Source organism: Syngnathus leptorhynchus, chromosome 20, assembly GCF_054491065.1.
Source record: "Syngnathus leptorhynchus isolate UIUO chromosome 20, UIUO_Slep, whole genome shotgun sequence".
In the NCBI taxonomy this organism is placed as follows: Eukaryota; Metazoa; Chordata; class Actinopteri; order Syngnathiformes; family Syngnathidae; genus Syngnathus; species Syngnathus leptorhynchus.
The window spans coordinates 6,955,308-6,975,078 of record NC_141214.1 but is presented as its reverse complement, the minus strand read 5'-3'; the positions used below and the strand labels follow the sequence as shown (position 1 = coordinate 6,975,078).

Below are 19,771 nucleotides of genomic sequence, written 5' to 3'. Positions count from 1 at the left end.
GTGAACCGGTGCCAAATGTGTTGAAGTTAAGCTGGGCTCCAACACACAAATTTGTGTTAAGGCTCAGCTAGGCCGAGAAAGCTAAACTTACCAGTACTGTAACTATCTTTCCCAATTTAACTTCAAATTATTTTTTAGCCTAGCTTCTTTTTAAGAACATTTGTCATGTTTTGCATATGCTTGCTTGTTTTTAAAAACAAAGACATTGGCGCGCTGTCTAACTCGGCATTCGTGAACGCATTCCGACGCCACGTGCATGAATTAAAGCCGACTCTGCTTTTTTTTTCGGCTGCTTTCCCGGACTCCCGTGCCGTCGTGACGCATTAGCCGGGCTACGTGATGTCGGTAAAAAGGCGTCCCCGCATCCCCTGCGTTGCCTTGGCGGTCCCGCGGGCGGGCTGCACTTCAGAAAGCAGCAGATTACCTCTGGGCAACAACTCTGCTTGTCAGAACACCTCTTTGCCATGCTAATTGCTTATTTATTTATTTATTTATTTATTTATTTATTTATTTATTCATTTTTGCAATCGCAGCGTACAGTTTACCTTAAAAGCCAGTCATCTCAAAGAACACGGGCTCCAAGGACGTGCAATGTGACACAAGCCATGAGACACGGCGAACTGATTCACATTAGGAGCATTCCGTTAGCATTTTGATCATTGTTAGCATTGTTCAACAATTGTTAGCATCGCTGACAAGCTTTTACAGGTACATTGGTTACTTTTTGTGATTTTTGAGGGATTGAAATTAGAAATTTTCCAGCTGAGGACTTTCCTATATAAACCATGTTAGCGTTTGATTCGTGCGTTCAAAGACCCGACTTGGCGTGTATGCGGTTTGCTTAGTTTCTTAATGACGCCGGCGTAAATGTCAAGATTATTACTGGCAAAGTATTCTACGTGGCTAATGTGTGCTTCACTACAGCCTGCACATCACTGCGTATGTGTGTGTAGGTTGAAAGAGGAAGACGATAGCGCCAGCGGTTACTTCCAATTATGTCCTTATTCATATTTAATGCTGTTTGTTAGCGCTAAAAGGTCAGCGCCGGTGTGCGCTGACGCGTCCTGCTGCCAGCGGGGGGTCCAAGGGGTGGTGGCAGCCCACACCATGTCTTTCAAAATTTGCTGCCCCAGGACTCCCTGCCGCCGCCCCCCCGCCGCCACCCTTTCCTGTTAACCTATCGAGATGTAAATATCTCATAAGACCATCCGTCCCGGCCCACATCCAGCCCCCCCTTCCTCACAACTTGCTAGGATGAGGAGGATTCCAACCACCAAATAAGGTTTAGGCCTCAATGCCTAACATTAGTATGACAAACAGTATGTAGGCATAAAAAAGAGAATTAAAGAATGTCTTGTTTAGTCATCTTTGGCAAAAACTAAGATAAGCTCAAATACTAATTCTTTTCATTTGTCTTTCAAATTTACATCTTCAGAGTTTGCTCTGTGTTGGTATTTAGTGGTCGGCAATGGAATTGCACCCAACAAAATAAGGGAGCAGAAATTGTACAAAATAATCTACTAAATAGTATGACTGTAAACCCCAAACCCACAATGGATTTATTTGTAGCCGTTTGTTGTCTTCATGTCCATGCCGTGCACATTGTCTTATCTTTCCCCGTAAATGTTTGCCATTTCCTCCTGGGATTGTATGCGTGCAATTTACATACAAATTTGAACTCCAAATTACAATATAAACATGCAAAGCATCCACTAGCGTGTGCTGAATGCTTTAAAAGAGATTTTCACTGACTAGTGACTGGCTCTGCTTTTCCAGCCTGAAAAAGAGAACTTGTCCAAGTTATTTTGGATCGTCCCACTGACCCAATGTCGTCTTACCCCGTCCGGCGGTTGAAAGGAAATCTGCAAAGCGCCGGACTCCATTACGAGCCATTAAGCAACGCGACGGCCTGCTTGGAAAAGACCAAAGCCGGCGCGATCGATTAAGAGCAGTTTAACTGTCTGACGCTAAGATGAGAAACATCAACTCCCCCTCACACACATGCAGAGAGAGTTAGGAATTAGAAAAGAGATCATTACTAGAAAGTGCTTTGCAAACCGCCGGTTATCATCACTGGATTGCCTCATCGTGGGCCAACACTCTATACATTTATATTCCGGAGCGACCTTTAGTCCGAAAAGTACGGTATATCCCTGCATTCGAAAAAAAAAAAGCTTATCTCCGCTTGCAATTTAATTATGCTTGTTGTTGTCGGCTAGTTGTCAAACATACCCAGGGATCAGAAAGTCCAACTGTTGGGATGATAAGCATGTCCAAAATGACAAGACTCCTCTAAAGGCTATATATTGACAAAAATGTGATGAGAATTGCCTACGCGTCCAGCTCGGACAAAACAAAAGCCAGCAGCATCAGCATCGGCGGCAAGCTGCGAGATGAAGCGGAGGGGCTAATCATCTCGCAGCCCTGCAGCAGCACACAGAGCAGCTGGATAAATACGTGCTAAGCAAACAGCCAGGCATCCAACAAAGAGCTATACATCTCATTTGTGCAATTAAAAGAAAAACAACTTGGCAGCCACATCAAAGCGTTTGCATTTCGACAAATATTTGTTGCCATTTGTATTCTCCAGTGCTCCCCTGATGATGTTATTGCAGTTTCTCTTATAAAGCAGACAAACGTAACCAGGTATTTAAAAAAAAATAAATGAAAAAGACTTTAATGCTCGATAAAACAACTTGGTAGTTGCTTGGTGTCTTGTTGGTAGGGTTCAGGGAGGTGGGTGCAGTACAGCCAGATTTTGTAGGGCTCAATTACAACTGCCACCACTGACCAATAAAAAGCCAAGAAAACACATCAAGTAAATTGAGATGACTTCCTGATATATCGTCATGTCCACTGTCAGATGCGGTAAAAATCTCCACAAAGAAACAATTTGAATCTATGAATGAAAGAAATTCATGTTTTTCCGTGTAATCTTTTCTCCGGCGAGGCGTCTCGTTGGCCATAATTGCGGGCGGAAGGAGATTCGCCGTGTAAATGTGACATTGGCGTTAAGCCGGTGCTTCTTGAATTATGCTATCTGCTGGCGGCAGCGGCTTGTTGCCTTATCTTATCGCCGGCCAATAACCTTTTGCGGTGCTCGACACAGATGGAGCATTTTTCCGTTCGGCTGGGAAAGGGGGTGCTGACGTATTGCTGAATGCTACGTGGTTGTTAGCTCAGAATGCTAATATTATAAATGCAAATTTAAGGCCTAAAAGCTTGGTTTGGTCATATGCATCAAACCTCTCACAAATGAATTCCAGGCTCAGCAATGTATTTGCATAATCTGTCAAATAATGCTATGCTTTAGTTAGCGGTAAATGCTAATCAAGTCAAGTCAAATTTATTCATATATTTATTGATATAGTGCGTGCGAGTGCAAATGGTTCAGCTGTTTTCTCAAAGGAAAGCATCCATTCATCCTCCGAGATGTATTATCTGACAAATAGTCTGAGGTTTAAAAGCAACTCATTACAACTAAAAGTCGAACGCTAAGCTGTTATGTTGTTTTCGTTCAATAGGCTTACGTTATGCAAATGAAGTCATTCCACCACAATTTCGATAGCTAAGTTGATAAAAATGAGACATCTTAAGCGGACCAATGCTGCTCCTTGATTGTCCTCAACTCTGTTAGCATGTCGTAAAAAAAGGATGTCAGGACATTCTTCAAAGCAGACCGCGAGTAATGGTGGCATTAGAAATGAGCTAGTACCTGCACCAGGTTCCATCCCTCCAAGGACTCGGCAATGATGGAGGTGACGGAGGGACAGACGCCGCCAAAGATCATCAGGCGTTTGGGTCCGTAGCAGATGGCGTCAAAGAAGGCCCGCAGGCCCTTGGCGTTGTCACACTGCACACCACAAAAAAAAGAAAAAGGAAAATGAAGTCAATTGTTTTCCTTCTGCCTTTTCACCACAAATGTTAGAACGTACAATTGGGCTCAGAGAGCTTTTTCCAAGAAACACTGCGGCAGCATCAACTCTCCTCCGATGTTACGTCGCCATGGCAACGGCTGAAATGAGCCGAGGCAACGTGTAACAAAGTTGACGTGCCTATTATGGGTATTAATAACCATGAAGCACCCTTGTATAGATCAATCGTTTCCCCCTTGGACCAGTGGAAGTGATATTAGGTTTACGTCGTTCATGAGCCAAGGATGTTATTACTAAATGAGAACTGCAGAAGAAAAGAGACTCCAGTTTATGTTTTTATGTTTATATTGAACAAATACATCAATATTCTCAGTTAACATCCAAGATCTGTTGTGAAGACAGCCTGTGTATCCCGGATGGAAAAATGTTTTAGCCATCAAGTAAAGCTCGAGCTGAATGTTTAAAGAGGATAACTGAATTTTAACAGTGTCCCTTATTGGGTAATACCTGTGCCGTGATTGGCTAATGCCACAATTCTTATGAATTTTTCCTTATTGTTAGAAGACTTTTTTCATAATGCTTCGCTTCTCGTCAGTATACTCTATTCCCCATCCTTTAAACGAAATATATAACTATTTTACATTTCATTTGTATTTCCTCTGTCATTGTATATATATATATATATATATATATATATATCCTTCCATTTTCAGCCTTGTCATTGCTTCATCCCATAACCTGGAATACAGAGGCAAGAAGAAAAAGAAGGGAAGGAGGAGGAGGAAGAGTCTACCGATAGCGACACAAGCTGACTCGTTTTTCTGTGATACGCACACTCGCTAATGATATCAGCGGCACTCACTCTTCTATTATTGCCACTCCATTCCCACAGATGGACCACGTGTGTGTCCAAGTGTTTGTGAGCGTGTGCTCCTCCGCCAGTGCACCTCATCTGTGGAGTCATTTGACCTTGTTAACCATCCGCCGGCAAACTGAATGAGATTTCCCGCCGAACAACAGCACCTCTACGCACTTCCATTGAAAAAGAAAAAAAAAAAAGAAAAGAACTAGGTAATGCAATCCGATGGGTCACCGTGATGGGCTTTATTTAGGATGGGCGAGTGTTGCAGACGAGCTGCATGGCCTCCTTTCAAAAATGACCACACACGGATGGGGATCAATTCAGCCAAGCATTTAGTGGCATTTCATACAAAAATGACTCATAATAAACCCATCAGGGGTCTAAAATGACAGCAAGCGATGGTGTTTTGCAGCTAAACTCAGCATTCTTTGGCATCTCGCAAAAATTCTTGTGAGACTATGAACTCTACGAGAATACCCCAATAAATTAGCACGATTTCATCCAAAAAGGTTGATACATCCCACACTCATCTTCCATCCAAAGTCTCCCGAGAGAGATGCCAAACACAATAAGTGGTTTGCGGTACGACAAGGAAGTCGCGAGAGCACTTAAGTCCCGAGCTGAGCGTCGAGGAATACTACGCCGCTTTATTTCCCCCTCATCATCTAATTCCTGGCATTTGGAACCCATTTGGAGACGATCGATGGCGATAACGTCGGCCCGGGCCACGCTGACGGCGGGGCGGTGGCACGGGGCGGGGCCGAGGGATAGCGCGACAATTCAGCTAACAGGGATGCTGTTGCCGTGGCGGCCCGGCATGCTCAAAGGTCATCGAATATCCATTCGACTCTGTCATCAAATGACAATGCAGTAAAACCACTCAGCCAAGTGTTGAATTGTATTGTTATTGCTAGATAGCTCTTTTGGAGGCTCACTGAGCTGAAGTCTTGCAAGATTTGCTGACATCACGCGTGATTTGCTTTGGGATGTGAGTTGGTCTGGCTTTTGAGGCTGATTCTCTCCACTGTGCAGTTCTCGTGTGTGTGTGCCGCCGTTAACCATGATGAAATGCCTTGTTAGCGCCACAAACAGAGGCAGCTGCACCTGTCCTCCATCTAATAGTAAAATGAGCACACTGCGGTGCAGCGGCACATCTACACGTCTGAATTCATGGTCTCCTAACTCTACATAGGGCCGAATCCTTTGTGGCAGGTGCTTCGTTGGTTATTATAGGATGCCAAATAGGCCTGGGGCTATATTTGATTGGGTGAAATGTTTCAGGCTTGTTGTGACAAATGAAAATGTCTTTAAAAGAGTAAGTTGATGTGTGTCAGGGGTTCAACACTGTTCAATCTAAAAGCTCCGTGGCGTTCCGTTGCGGCTGCTGGCCGACTTGACGGCATGCAAATGAACGGGGGGGCAGTTTGTCAAAATTGGAGAGCTCGCACTTGAGACTAAAGTCAACTGTAGCCCCTCGCGCCGGTCGGGGTCATTAATCAGTGTCATCGTGATTCGAGCGTAAAAGCAGAAGAAGGAGCTAGTCAAGCCTTGGTTCGTTGACGGCTAATTTAACGCATCATCCATCAAAGTTTACAACAAGCGGCCCCACCTGCCCCAGCCACACACATCATGGTTCATTCTTGTTGCCCCCACCAAATTGCCCATCTTTAATCACTTCATACGTGTGTTAAAGTAGCTAATTTCCTGTAGCCAGTCTATGGCCTTTAGCATTCTATCTTAGCATCAAGCTGGCAATATATTTTCATCTCATTTGCTTGATTCAATTTAAAGATCCAGTTGAATCCTTTTTGTCGTAAGCGTGGCCGCTCGTCGAGTGCAGAACATGAAGCGGCTTTTGACCGTCAAAAGACGCCGCTTGCGGAGGTAATATTTAGACGGCGAGCTCCCGACTACCCGAGGAGAGTTGACATTGATCCGACAGCCGGATGAAGTGGATCGAGTCAAACGGTGATGGAGTGGAATTTTTCTATCTGCTCCCTTGACGCCGACACCGAGGCCGCTCGGAGAAAATAACAAGAGGCGGAGGAGCAAACTGCCCTTTCAAATCCACCCGTGAGGACGACCGTGGCCGCCCCACGACTTCATTCGCTAAACAGTAGCTGATTATTTTGTATTCTACGTATTTACGGGCAATCACACTAAGTCGCACGATGATGTCATATCACAGAAAATGATACATTTTGTGTTACGGTCACATCAACGACGCAACACCTAATCATATGACAGAACTCAATTCCACTTTGACTTGGAAGGACGCGACGGCCGAACGAACGCACTCGTTACCCGAGTCACGTTTGCGTGCGTACGTGCGTTGCTCTGACATTGCCAGCAGCGGTCCCTCCTCCGCGCTGGTTATCTCACAACAGCCATTTAGAGGCGGACATATTTCCGTTGACCTTTTTCGGCCCCGCCTGAAAGGACCAACGCGTCGCAGATAAGTCGACAAATGAGAGGCTGGCTGTGTGTGTAAAAAAAAAAAGGCAACGTTTGTGTTTTTGCTTAAAAATAGATCAAAATTGCGTGTGGGATTCGTCTGTCCACACACATCAATCTTGTTAACGCGTTAGCGACATAGCCTCACAGGAATCCTGGCCCCGCGGTTAACGTTGCGACCCGCAATTCTATTCTGTCAACCTCGCTTGCGTTCTCTCCTTTGGCTTCCCGGCATCAATGAAAAGCTCAACCCGCTGAAGATAGAACGTGGCGTGCTATCAAAGGTCTGGAAAAATGCTTGATGTTGGCAGGTGGTGGATGACAAATGAGTGATAACATTCATCCTGGTGGAAATTCATATCGGGTGCCGAGCGGCAGGCCACCAAAATTCTCTATCATGCCTAGAGACACCCAAAAAACTTCAAGAAGTAATTCTTGAAAAGGAAAGAAAAGGCCGCCATTTTGGTTTGAAGCTAACATTTGAGCCTACATCGTAAGCTCTCAACGTGTTTTCTGTTTGCCATCTCAGCAAGGGTGTGCCAAAGTCTTAAACGATGACTCGTCGAGCGCCGTTTGCGCCGAATAATTAGGGGTGGGGGGTGCAAATCATTCGCAGCAATCGCTAACCCCCCGCTCGCATTTTTCCGAGGGTCGGCACGACTTTGAACGGACAATGGCGTCAACGTTTGAGGGGTTGACGTGCGGCGCTGCGTTACCATGGTGACCCGGGAAGAAGAACAAGAAGAAGAGTGAGGCGGTAGAAAAGGAAGGAAAATTAATTTGTGTACAAGGTCGCTACGAAGATTGCTTTTTTTCTTTAAACATAGAAGTGTGACAGAGGGAATGGTCTTTGTTTGTGCATGTCAGACAATGTACTACAACACACACATCCCGATTTTTCATCTTGTGTGATACAACCAGTTGTCAGAATTCCGCAGCTCTCTAAGTAGGTCACGCAGCTGCTTTCTCTCTTCTTTCCCCCCCCTTTCCCGCTTCGCATCAAAATTGCATCAATCCCCGCAACATTGGAAGCATCGGAGAGATACTGTAGGGCTTTAGCAAAGCTTTTAAACGTCGTGTACGATGCCGTGATGATTATGAGCGCTTGCAAAAAGTAGGGTTGCAAATCAGGGGTTGGGTTTTAAATTTTTGGATTCCAGTCTGCATTCAAGACTCAAGAAACGAGGTCGACGACATGATGGTGTCAATATCTTCTTGCGTGCTGTGTTTTGTGTGAAAGACCCCTTCCGGACATTTCGCTGTTATCTCGATGACAAACGTCTAACCTCCAAAATGTATTCCCGTCAATCACACCTCGCGGCTTACAACGTGTTTCATCACAGGTGGGAGACAAAACGCACGCGTGGACATTACACTCAAGAAATCTTGCACGTACACTTTTGCGGGGTGGTCATTTTCCCGCACGTCTTCTCAGGTCACCGAGGAAATGAGCTTTTCACTTCATCCTGCAGCGTCGCCACGGCAAGAGCCGCTGACAACGCATTCGTGAGGAATGTCATGGAATGCGGCCGGACAGGTTTGTGGCATCTCTGCGTGAAATGTCTTTAAAAGGCAGGAAGCTGGAAAATAAATCCCCCCCCCCCACACACACACACACACACATACCACCCAAGCTGCCCTCAGAGTGGGTTCAGGTGTTTGTTTGCCTTTTCTTTTACCACTTTTTCAAGGCGCCCCGAAGGTAACACGACAGCCCAGGGGCTCCGAGGAGGGGTGTGCAGCTGTGCACCAAGGTGCCTAACGGGCAAGATGGAAGAAAGTTGCCAGGTACTTTTTACACAGATGCTTGCAGCCTGAACAGCACACGTACGACTTGTTCAAAAAAAAAAAGAAGTTTGAATGGAAAAATAATCAAGCAAATAATTTCAGTTACAAACTGGGGAAACTGTCAATCAAAGGTTCCCAGCCGATTCCCCTCCGTTTTGCATGACATTACGCACACACGTAAACACGTTGACGGCTAAAACGGCGCCGTGGAGGAGGGCGAAAGACGAGGCCGAGTCAGCGCGATGAGGGCGGCTTATTTAGAGGCTCTCTCGCCGAAGCCTGCGGGGTCAAACAACAGCTCGCATTAGACACGCCGCTGAGGGAAAACCCTGGACTGTTCCTGCCTCCATTATTCATGCTTGCATGCAACATCCCCCCGAAACACGCATGGAGAGCTTGGAGATAAAAGAGGACGGCACAATGTGCACGCGCGACCTTATTTGCTAGCACATGCGAGAGAGAGAGAGAGAGAAGCGGCAGCCAATTAGACGTCGGCTGGCGCTGCGGGGGATGAACGGCAGCTGGCTACGCACGCACGCACATTACACACGTTGTCAGGAAGCAGAAAAGACATTATGATTACATACATAGACTTTGGTTGTTTTTTGTTGAAATGGTGCAAAAAAAAAACCTGAAGCTCGGTTTATCTGCACACGCTAGCTAGCGCCGCAAGCCAAGCGGGATTGTGGGATGGAAATCAAGCGCAGAGTCAACGGACACGTTTTGATCTCACAACGAACGCCTTCCCCCCCAAAAAATGGTTTGAAAATGCGCTGGATTAAAAGCTTTTGTTTGAGTTCCTAGGAAATCGCGTTTCTTATTGGGTGCGTTTGAGCTCCTCCCTGGCGCGCATGCTCCGCCCTCTTTTTCTCAGCGTGTCTTTGCGTCATCTGGCCAAGAGCCAAATGGGCAGATTAGACGCAGCAGGTTTCATGTTCTCTTCACACAAAATCACAAGGAGATTAAAGCAGCTCAAAGATCATTTTTCTCTCCCGTCCATCCATCCATCCATCCATCCATCCATCCATCCATCCATCCATCCATCCATCCATCCATCCATCCACCCGGCCTTCAAGACAACACGCAACAAGCAGCAGGGGACACATCATGACAAGAACTCCTCGACATCTCAGAAAACGTCATTATGGGAGGAAAAAAAGTCATGATAACAAGAGAACATTGACTTTTTTGTCTTTCTGAACGCATCAATATTTTAAATATGACCGTACAGTGGACAGACATGTTGGAAAGCAAGCTGAAGCTTTCAAGGCCAACTTTGAAGAAATCAATAGCAGCATTTATGGATTTTTCTTCTCCTGATCAAGTCCTCAAACACTGAACCACGAGTGAGTGTTTTTGTTTTGAGTGATTTATGCTTGCCCACAAGACGAAGGCCATAAAAACAACATGTGAGCCACGACGACAGTGTGTTTTTCTTTTCTTTTTTTTCTTTTGGTTGTGGTCGCCTGCGAAGCTTCCGCCATCTGTCAGGGCTTATTTCAGTGTGGGCAACCTTTCCCTCGCGCAGACGTGGCTGACATTTACATTTGCCCTCTATCAAAAGAGAGAAGAACGGTCGCCACCCCGTCCGTCAACCTCCGGGAGCGTCTTTTCCTCAACGACGCGTGGACGTGGCATTTTGCTGTCCGATCCACTGCGAAAACAACCAGCACGATTTGCGTTGGGATTTTTCAACTTTACACCGACGTGAGTGAAACTAATATGCCCAGACACCTTGACACCTGCGTAAATTGTAAACGAGGTTCAAAGAGAATGCGGGCGGCGTGCCGAAGCTTGACCCGCTGTGTGTTCTTCACACATGGCAGCCTTTTATACGCTATGAATCAGAATCATGCATAACACTTGCCGCTGCCTCCCCTGCAAAAAGATTGCGTGTGCGGCCGTACGCCGCTGTTGACAACACACACACACACACACACACACGGGGCATCCTATTGATTTTTGCGCTTCCTCCTACGCGCCCGAATCATATTTTCAACTGTGCTCTGTGTGAGTGCAATTGAACCTGCTTTTTTCTCTCTCTCTCTCTCCCTCCCCCCACCCACCACTCCATTCACAAGCTCTTTGGATAGCCCCTCACTCATCCCAGTGTGCACTTTGGCTCAACACCACCAATCTTTTGCGGTTATGCTAGCTAGCAAGATTGCAATGATTAACGATTGACGTTAAGTTTCTGCCACTATTGTCATGCTGGGAGCGCTCTTTTTCTTTGGTTCTTGGTGGAAACAAAAACAAAAAAAAACAAATGTGGAATTTATATGGGGCTGTTAGCATTCCCTGCTGGGCGGCCACCTCATCTGCTTGCAATTAGCTCCGTTCAGCCGCCTCATGCATACATGCATGCCACCTTTTCAAGCACCATTAACATGCGTGGTGGGCGGGGTGTCGCCTCGCCTCGAGGGGGGGGGGGGGGGGCCTTGACAGCCGTGGAAGACGTCAACGATGGCATGCGTTTTAGCGTCACTTTGTTCTCCTTGTTGTGTGTATTATTATTTTTTTTATATTAGCCACCCTCAGGGGAAACCTGATGGCGTTAATGGCTTTGCTAATTGCTGTTATTTTGCAAGAATGCTAATTAGCGTGGCAGCAAAGAGTGGGAATGAACGTTGCTGCAAAGTGGAGAAATTCTTTGGTGAAGCAGCATGTGGCTCACCACCCTCGTGTCCTTTTAACCAGATCGGCCAATCACAAATGCTGAACTGTCATAGCGGCATGCGAGATCATTTGTGTTGTGAATTAGCACCATCTAAATAAAATTGACTTGACCTTTCACACGCACACACACGCTAATCTAAAAATGTCAATTTTATTTTGACGAGATAATATTTGCTGCTGCTGTGTGATGATGGTCCAATCACAAGCACAGGTGTCAAACTCAAGGCCCGGGGGCCAGATACGGCCCTCCGCATCATTTTATGTGGCTCGCGAAGACAAATTGTGCATCAAATTCGTGTGTCATTACTAGAATTTCAAATTATATTCACACATCTTTTTTTTAAAAATATTTGACCAGTTTTTACGAGTCTGATTTGAAAATGAGTTATTTGTCAGTTTGTTTTGTAGCTTTTACTGTACATAATATGAAGTGCTCATACATTTATTTGGGTTGACAGTCATAATGGCCCTCCGAAAGAAGCTATGACTACAATGCGGCCCGCGAAAAAAAATGAATTTGAGACCCCTGCACAAGAAGAAGGAAAGAACGGTGACATGGAGCCGTTACCGCGACGTGTGATGTCGGGATGTTTTTCGGGGTTTTTTTTTTTCCAAAAGGATGTGACATCATTGACAAGAATTTGCACTTTTACTGCACTGGAGCAAGTTTAGCAGAGGAAGCCAAGTCCCTTTGGATCAACTCAGGTGTTGACATGAAGCTAACAACGAGGAGGATGAAGTCAAACAGCAATAGCGCTGTTTTTTTCTTCTCCTCCGGTGGCAACATGTCCCAGCTGCGTCCATGACAACAAACATCTCCCTCCTGTGGGACGCAACGGTGTCAAGCGCCTGCCGCTCCTCTGGGGGCAACGAGCACATGTGCCCCCTCCCGCGCATGTATCGCTAAATCCATCAAGCTAACGGCGGAGCCTGCCAAATATACGGCGATACATTGTTTTAGAGCTTTCTTAAATGTAGTCGCTTGTTGCCAGGCAGAATTTGTAGAGCTCGTATGACAAACTAGAGACAGTTTTGCCATTTTGAATCATTTCTCTGTCTTAAACATAAAAGCACAGCTGTTAATTTCACACTTTAGTTTGGTTAGAGTTGCCGCGTTTGTTCAATTCCTCCAAGTTTGTGTGTTTTCGCTTTTACGAGAAGGTCGCCGAACATCCGCTGCGAGTTTTACGGAGGTTGTCAAACGAACGGCCTTCCGTCGCATCGTTTTGGGCACCTTTACATTTGCCCTTTTGTCATTGGCGACAGCTTTTATTGTGAAAGGCGTTGAGGCCGCGAGCAGACCTTGGGCGACTGACGAAAGATTCATTGCGACTTCAAACGTGCGCAAACGTGGCTACACCTTTTGTCTGACTTATCTCGAGTCGTCACGGTAACCTGAATTTGGGAAAGCGTTTTGGTGGAAAATGTTGGAGCTGGTGGCGGCATGAGGGTGGACTGAAGTGGCCGTGCTCATTTTTTGCAAAATGCAATCTGGCGCCGCTGTGGTGCCGCCACATGCTCACGTCCCCGGGCACTTCTGCAGGGCGTAACGCACACCATATGCGTGTTTGAATGTGTGGAGGAGCCAGTTTGGTGGCCACACAAAACCAGGCCACCATTACACTTTTTACAGCGTTCAAGCCATTCACCACACAGGCAACTCAAAACAGGAATGCAGATCATTATTTACTCAGACTATTAGTGATGAGCACCCCCCCCACCCCACCCCGCCCCAAAATACAAATTGCAGAGTCTCATTTGTTAGTTTCTGTGTCTCCATGAAACGACAAGTTCCAGAAAAACGTGAATGATGACTCTGGCTTGACGTATTGATCTACACGTGGCCGGCACCTTTTTGACATTGTCTATCATCTAATTGTCAACAAAAAGTTCAGTGGAGAGGGAAGACAAGACAAGAGGGAGAGGATAAAGGGGGTGGTGGGGGGGGGTCCTGGCTCCCAAAAGTGCTGAGTGCATCTCAATGCACTGACCCGGCACAGATGGCAGGATCAATGCACAGCAGCACAGAAGGATCTCCGGGGACCAACGGAGAGAGCGGTGAGAGAGTGCCGGCGAGAGCCGCGAGATGGAGATCCCGAAATAGGATGGGATCATCTTCTCCACAGGAAGAGGAAATGGTGAGCTTCGCCATTCCTATTAGATGATAATGCAATGCTATTTGCGCTCTTGTTTCAAGCTAACACTTACTAACTCCGAAAAACTCAACTTAAGTAGCCGTCTACTTCCGGCTTTGAAGAACCACAGAAGATAGCAGTCATTTTCGATATTGGGGCAAGGGGACGAGTCCGTTGCAACACAAATAGAAGGGGGAGGGTTACAAATGGTGCAATTATTTTTTTTTTTAGGTAGTCAGCGGTCTACTTCCTGGTTTACGAGGGTGATGTAAGATGACAGAACACGAGCATTATTCAGCCTGGAGGGCTGGAGAAAATGGCTCCATTGTGACTGTACTGTACTGGAATGCAGCGCTGACTAGCCTATGCACTAGCTTAGCACCAGGAAACGTCCGCCCCCCCCACACACACACACATCCAAAGCCTTGATCCTGTAAGCCCGGCCAGCTACAGTATCAGTCCTCAGATCAGCTAAATTCCTCATGAAGATGGAGGCGCAGCGTTGCACTGAACTCCTCGCTCGGTGCATAACGCTTCCTTCCCTCTACCTACTCCAAAAAACAAGTCCATGCTCCTCTGATCACAGCACTCGCGGCGACCCTCCAGGGTTAAGGCGCAGGCCCCACTGGTCCGACCAGCCCGACCGGCGGCTCCACCAACGGGGATGAAGGGATAAAGTGCCTCTGCTCGGGGACTGATTACTTACATCTGTCTGGCTAAATCCCAACGCTCGCACACACGCACACAATGCACTTGGGCCCAACACTTCCAAAAATCACCAATTTCATGTGAAATGGCTTCATGCGGCCCTGAACGTATGTATTTCTGATATGCCTTATCCTAATGCGACAAAGTTTTAAAACAGTAAGATCATAAGAGTCTGGAAATAAAAGCCAGTGAAGATGAAGAAGTGGCGTGACCAACGCTACGGCGTACAGCACCAAAGACGACAGATGGACGGATAGTTGAGTCCAACTGGCGCCTTCCTTCTGCGTTGGCATGGCAACTGATGCGGCACCGCACACAATTCCACACGCAGTACGCGGCTCGTTTCGCACCGAGCGCTCGTTTAGTCATTCCCGACCTGGCCTTCGATTTGCAGATGGGAAAGTCGGGTAGACGGTTCAGAGAGGAGGCAGGCCCGACGTTTGTGACGATGTTTTGGTATCAGGCGAAGGCGGCATCACTGACGTCAGCGGCCATTTGCCAGCAAAATCACCCGGGGACCTCTTGACCCTGAAACCTCCATGCAGAAGGCCAACACAACGGGTGACAAGCCGCCGTGAGGCTCGGGAAACTGCGTCTCCTCATTGACCCGATCGACACGTCATCGGGCTCAAATTGCGCACAGTTGGATTGAGACGTCGAGGCAAAGGTGGCGTTGTCACCTCTGCAGACGCGCGCTGCGCTCACCTCAGTATCGTAGATTTCAGTGATGAGCGAGAAGTTGTACTTGCGGGACTCCTTCATGTGCTGGATGGCCAGCTGGACGGCGGGCTCGATGCCCTGACTGATGCTGCTCATAAGCGCAGACTCGTTCATGGGCATGAGCACCATGATGGGCAAATTCTCGCCGTTGCGGGCGAACCAGCTGTTGTCCTGGCCGCGCTTGGTGCGGTCGTTGCACACCTTGGCCAGCGCGGTGCCCGCCAGCAGGCAGCACGCCGCCGCCGCTGCCGCCAGGGGGAGGAGCGCTGCGCGGCGGCTGCCGCGCTCCCTCCGGGCAGGGGCCATGCTCGGGTGAGGGGCGGGTTTAGGGGCGATGCCCCAAGTCACAAGGTGGGCATCGCCGTTTCCGATCCGGGCGCAGCTACTCCAGGATGCGTGGCTCGCCCCCACCTCCCCCCTCCCTCCCTCCCTCCCCCGGTGACGAGAAGAGGGCGCCGAAAATCCGCAGCAGCCCCCGCAGTGGGGAGAGAAGAGAAAGCACTGCAGAATATTCCCAAGAAAAAGGCGCAGGGAGTGCGGAGCAATGACTGACACCACGTCAAGCCAAAAAAAGAAAAGAAGAGCAACAAGAAAGGGGGAAGGTGGACGACTCCCAGCAAGTAAATTCCCAGCCAAGCGTGCGCAATCTTCGCAGTGCAAAAGAGGGGGCGGGGGGCCACAAAGCAGGCCGGGTTACAAAAGGAGGAAGAGCAAGCAAGGAAAAGGGGTGGACAGCGGATGTCGAGGGAGTCAGCCCGCGGGAGGGAAGCTCATCTTCGGGTGGTGCGTCAGAATAGCACCGCTTGACGCTGACGCTTGTGCTGCTGCTGCCCGCAAGAGGGATGTGGAGGAGGAGAGAGGGAGGATGCGGAGGTGGGGAGAGAGAGCGACAGAGAGAGAGAGAGAGAGAGAGAGCAAAAAAAGAGAGAGGATGCACATACATGCAGGCTTTTTGCAGAGCAGACTCGCCACAGCCGGGAGGGATTTAACCGGGCTTTTATGCACGCGTCCCTCCGCCAAGTACAAGGTAGCAAAAACCTGCCAGGGACCTTCAATATTCTCTCAAAAGAAAACAAAGAATTGCTGAGAGCAGATGTATCCAAAAGGAGATTAAGGGCCAAGTGCAGCCAAAAGGAGACTATGGAGTCTAATTCTGCAGTTCTGGGGCATTTATTTTCATTTGTTGACCACAGTAAGGCTCAAGATGATTTTGTTCAATTGATCATATTGTCGAAATAACGGGTTGAATGTGAGATTACATTAGCACGTGTGACGTCAATTTGGATCCAAGAGGAGAATGTGGGCAACGTGCAACCAAGTGGAGATTGTGTGGAGCATGAGAAAACATCATCTGACATAGGCCGAATCAAATCTTTTTCCAACCAGCCATGTGTCACTGAAGATTTCCTTCTCTAAAGCCGGCCATTTTTTCATCAAGTGTTTTGTGAAGACCAGCGGAGCCACGAAGACAATTCACCACAACTGTTCAGAGACTGAGATTCCGTGTGTGTGCTCATATTGATCCTCAAATTGAATCCAAGAGGAGACTGTGGGCTGCAAAGCCCCCGCACGCCGATGTGGAGAGTGTCCATTAGCCGCATTTCCTGCAGGTCGGAGGCTGGCCAAGTGCTTTTTCCTATTCACGCGTCTAAGCGAGAGGATTAAGTTCCCCCGCAGCCCCCCCCCGCCCGCCCCTGCGCCGATAAAAAATACAATAGGATTGCGCTATAATTCATGGGATTGTTAAACAGGCGTGGGAAGAGAAGAGCCAGTGGAGGGAGGGGCAGCGGGGGTCATGTGACGGAAGCTTTTTCACCCATCAGCTTGGACGGGGGAAGGTATTTTAGGCCGCTGTGATTGCAATTTGATGTCAGCCCTCTGTAGCATGCTACGGCTAGCTAGCACTGTTTCCATTTAGTTTCCCCTTTTTATTTTCTCTGCTTATTTTCTGCATTTAATTTTTTTTAGGATTTTGTTTTTATGCCCCGATTTTTGAAAGTTTGTCACCTTTCTTTGACTGCCGTTTGATTTTTCTTCTTTGAATATTCCTCTCCCCGAACCCGTCTTGTTGGTCTGCTCGGCCACGCAGAAGGGCGGGCGGGCGGGCGGACGTGCTCACGCTGGCACAGGGGGGTTGAAATAATCCCTCTGTGGTTGTTTGTATTGTGATATTTGCAGACTGACATAAGCTTTGTTAGGGGACAGAAGAGGGAAAAAAAAAAACAACAGAGGCAAAACAACCACAATGTGGTTTTATCTCTTGCCCAAGTTGTTCAACGTTTTCTAAAAAGCTAAAAAGAGGAGGACAGTCTCCTTAATACGCTCACAAGCGGCTTGGACAGAGGTCAGAAGTCAAAGTTTTTCGGGGCGGGGCCGGTGGGTAACGTGCTCTGATCTTGGTCAAAAGTGCACTGCATAAATATCCTCCAAAGTGAAAAATCATTTGGAGGAAGACGTCAGCGAGGGACAGACACATTTACGATTCAGGTAAAGTGGCGACAAAACATTTGTTCTGTACCATTAAACGGCGCTATTGTGCCCGCGTGGCGCTGCGGGAAAGTCGTGCTGAAGGACGTCAAGATAATCTTGAAAGAGGCGGGGGGGGGGGGGGCTTCTATGCTGCACCACACCACGACCATGCTCCATTTGTCCTGGTCAGAGGAGGTTATCAGTGCTCCCTCTTCTCCCACAATGGAAATTAAATCAAGAGCGCGTCCAATCAAACAGGCCGCAAGCTTCAAAGGAGGCATGCGCCGTGGTGGGAGGACGCCATTTTGATTAGCAAAAGAAAGAGGGGGGGAAAAAGAAAGTCTTACGTAATGGCTCTTAGAGTGACGTGCCCGAGGGTCTAATATGCCGAGATTGAACCGAGATGCGTTCTCGCCGTTTGCTGCGTTGTCTGGTGCCTCGGCACTGCAAGCGAAGACCTGACGGAAAGCACAAAAAATGCTTGCACTGAAGCAAAAAAAAAAAGCAGCATTTTATTTTTAGGACAGAAAATGAGTTGAGCTGCATCATTTCCAATTTCGATCTTTCAATCCGTACTGTCAAATTGGAGGCTTTTACCATGCAGCTCTCACGCTTATATTTTATGCAGAGCCTTGCAGGTTTTTTTTTAGGTTGTTGTCATGCTAGTTTTGAATAATTTAGCAAGAGCAAGCCGCTAAGAAAGAAGGCGCCAGGGATTAGCTTGCTCCACAGTCGCTTACATATGACGGAGGAAAAACTAAAAACACAGTCGCTTGCACTCAACAACATGACCCCAAAAAAATAAAATCACTCTTTTGCACAAATATTTGAACCGCTGGTCTTTCTTATTATTTCTTGATTTCAAATCAAAAAAAGCAGAGCATCTGCTGCCGAAGCGAGCGCAAAACATCCCCAAAACATTTTTCGTAGTGGCCGTAGCCCCGACAAATGAAAGGCATGAAAGATAGATGAGGAAGCGAGGCGCTTCATTCATATTTGATTGGTGGCCTTTAGATGCAAAGCATCACAAGAAGCTTCACGTCATGCTCCCTGCAAACAGGTGCCACTCGCATGCCAAAAGCTGCTGGAAAGCGGGCCGTGCTGTCTTCAGAGCCGACCGAACAACAGAATTTTTTTTTTTAGACCGCTTTTTAAAATCGACAACTTCGAGATTGAGCAACAGCTTTTTTTTCATCAGGCTGTTAAAACCATCACCCCAGACCTGTTCATCCATTGTGAAGACTGACCTAAGATTGTATTTTATCTGTATTTCTTATTGTTTAATATACATAACCTGCCGTGAGGAGCTGCCAAACTGATTTTCACAGTTAACACTGCGTTAACAGTGACAATAAAGGAATTCAATTCAACCCAAAACAAAAACCAAAGAAGCAACTGTACAAGTCCGCCATGGGCCACCCTGCTGATTAAGATCAAATGGCCGGTGTGGAGAAACAGGAAAGATCCAGAACCTTGGGGGGTAAGCCAATATGCCTGAAGGGGGAGGAGCGGGGGGGGGGGGGTCTATATAAACCTGCACAACCTGAACTCGCAAAGATTTGAAGAAAATGCAAATCGTGGAACGGCACAATCCCACCAAAAATAATGAGCCTGAAGAAGCATCTGCGATGGCAGCAGGGGCTGTGTGTGTGTGTGTGAGTGTGTGCACGTGTGTGTGGTACCATTAGATCGCTTGTTGTGGCTATATCGATCTCACGCGCAAACACGCACACAGCACACACACACACACAAACACAGGCAGGCCTCTTCATTATGAGTCTCAGGGGCCGCGCAGTCCACCTGCCACTCACTCACTGACTGACTCAGCCTCCACTTGATGGATTTTGTGTCGTCTCTCTAATCTTGTGTGCGCGTGTGCTCCCTTGTGGGTAAAAAAAGAAAGAAAGAAAGAAAAAGATAAAACTGTACCTGCTTCCATGTGTCGCTCTGGGGTTTCCACGGCGACGGGAGAAAAAGACGTGACGGCCGACGGGAGCGGCACGTGCATATTCTTCAGCTATGCGGGGAAAGGAAAAAAGAATAGCATTTATTGAACAATGCTAAAAAGTCAAATGAAAATAATT

General features: G+C 47.4%; 1 protein-coding gene across 1 annotated transcript in view; it reads right to left on the bottom strand.

Moving 5' to 3' along the window:
- gabbr2 (gamma-aminobutyric acid (GABA) B receptor, 2) overlaps window positions 1-15,524 on the bottom strand; it is a 39,247-nt gene extending 23,723 nt beyond the window's left edge. Inside the window, exons 1-2 of the mRNA XM_085901348.1 lie at window positions 15,204-15,524; window positions 3,716-3,853 (exon numbers count right to left, since the gene is read on the bottom strand). Of these exons, the coding sequence (XP_085757474.1) occupies window positions 3,716-3,853; window positions 15,204-15,524 (459 nt within the window). The remainder of the gene's footprint in view (window positions 1-3,715; window positions 3,854-15,203) is intronic.
- Window positions 15,525-19,771: the final 4,247 nt, after the last annotated feature.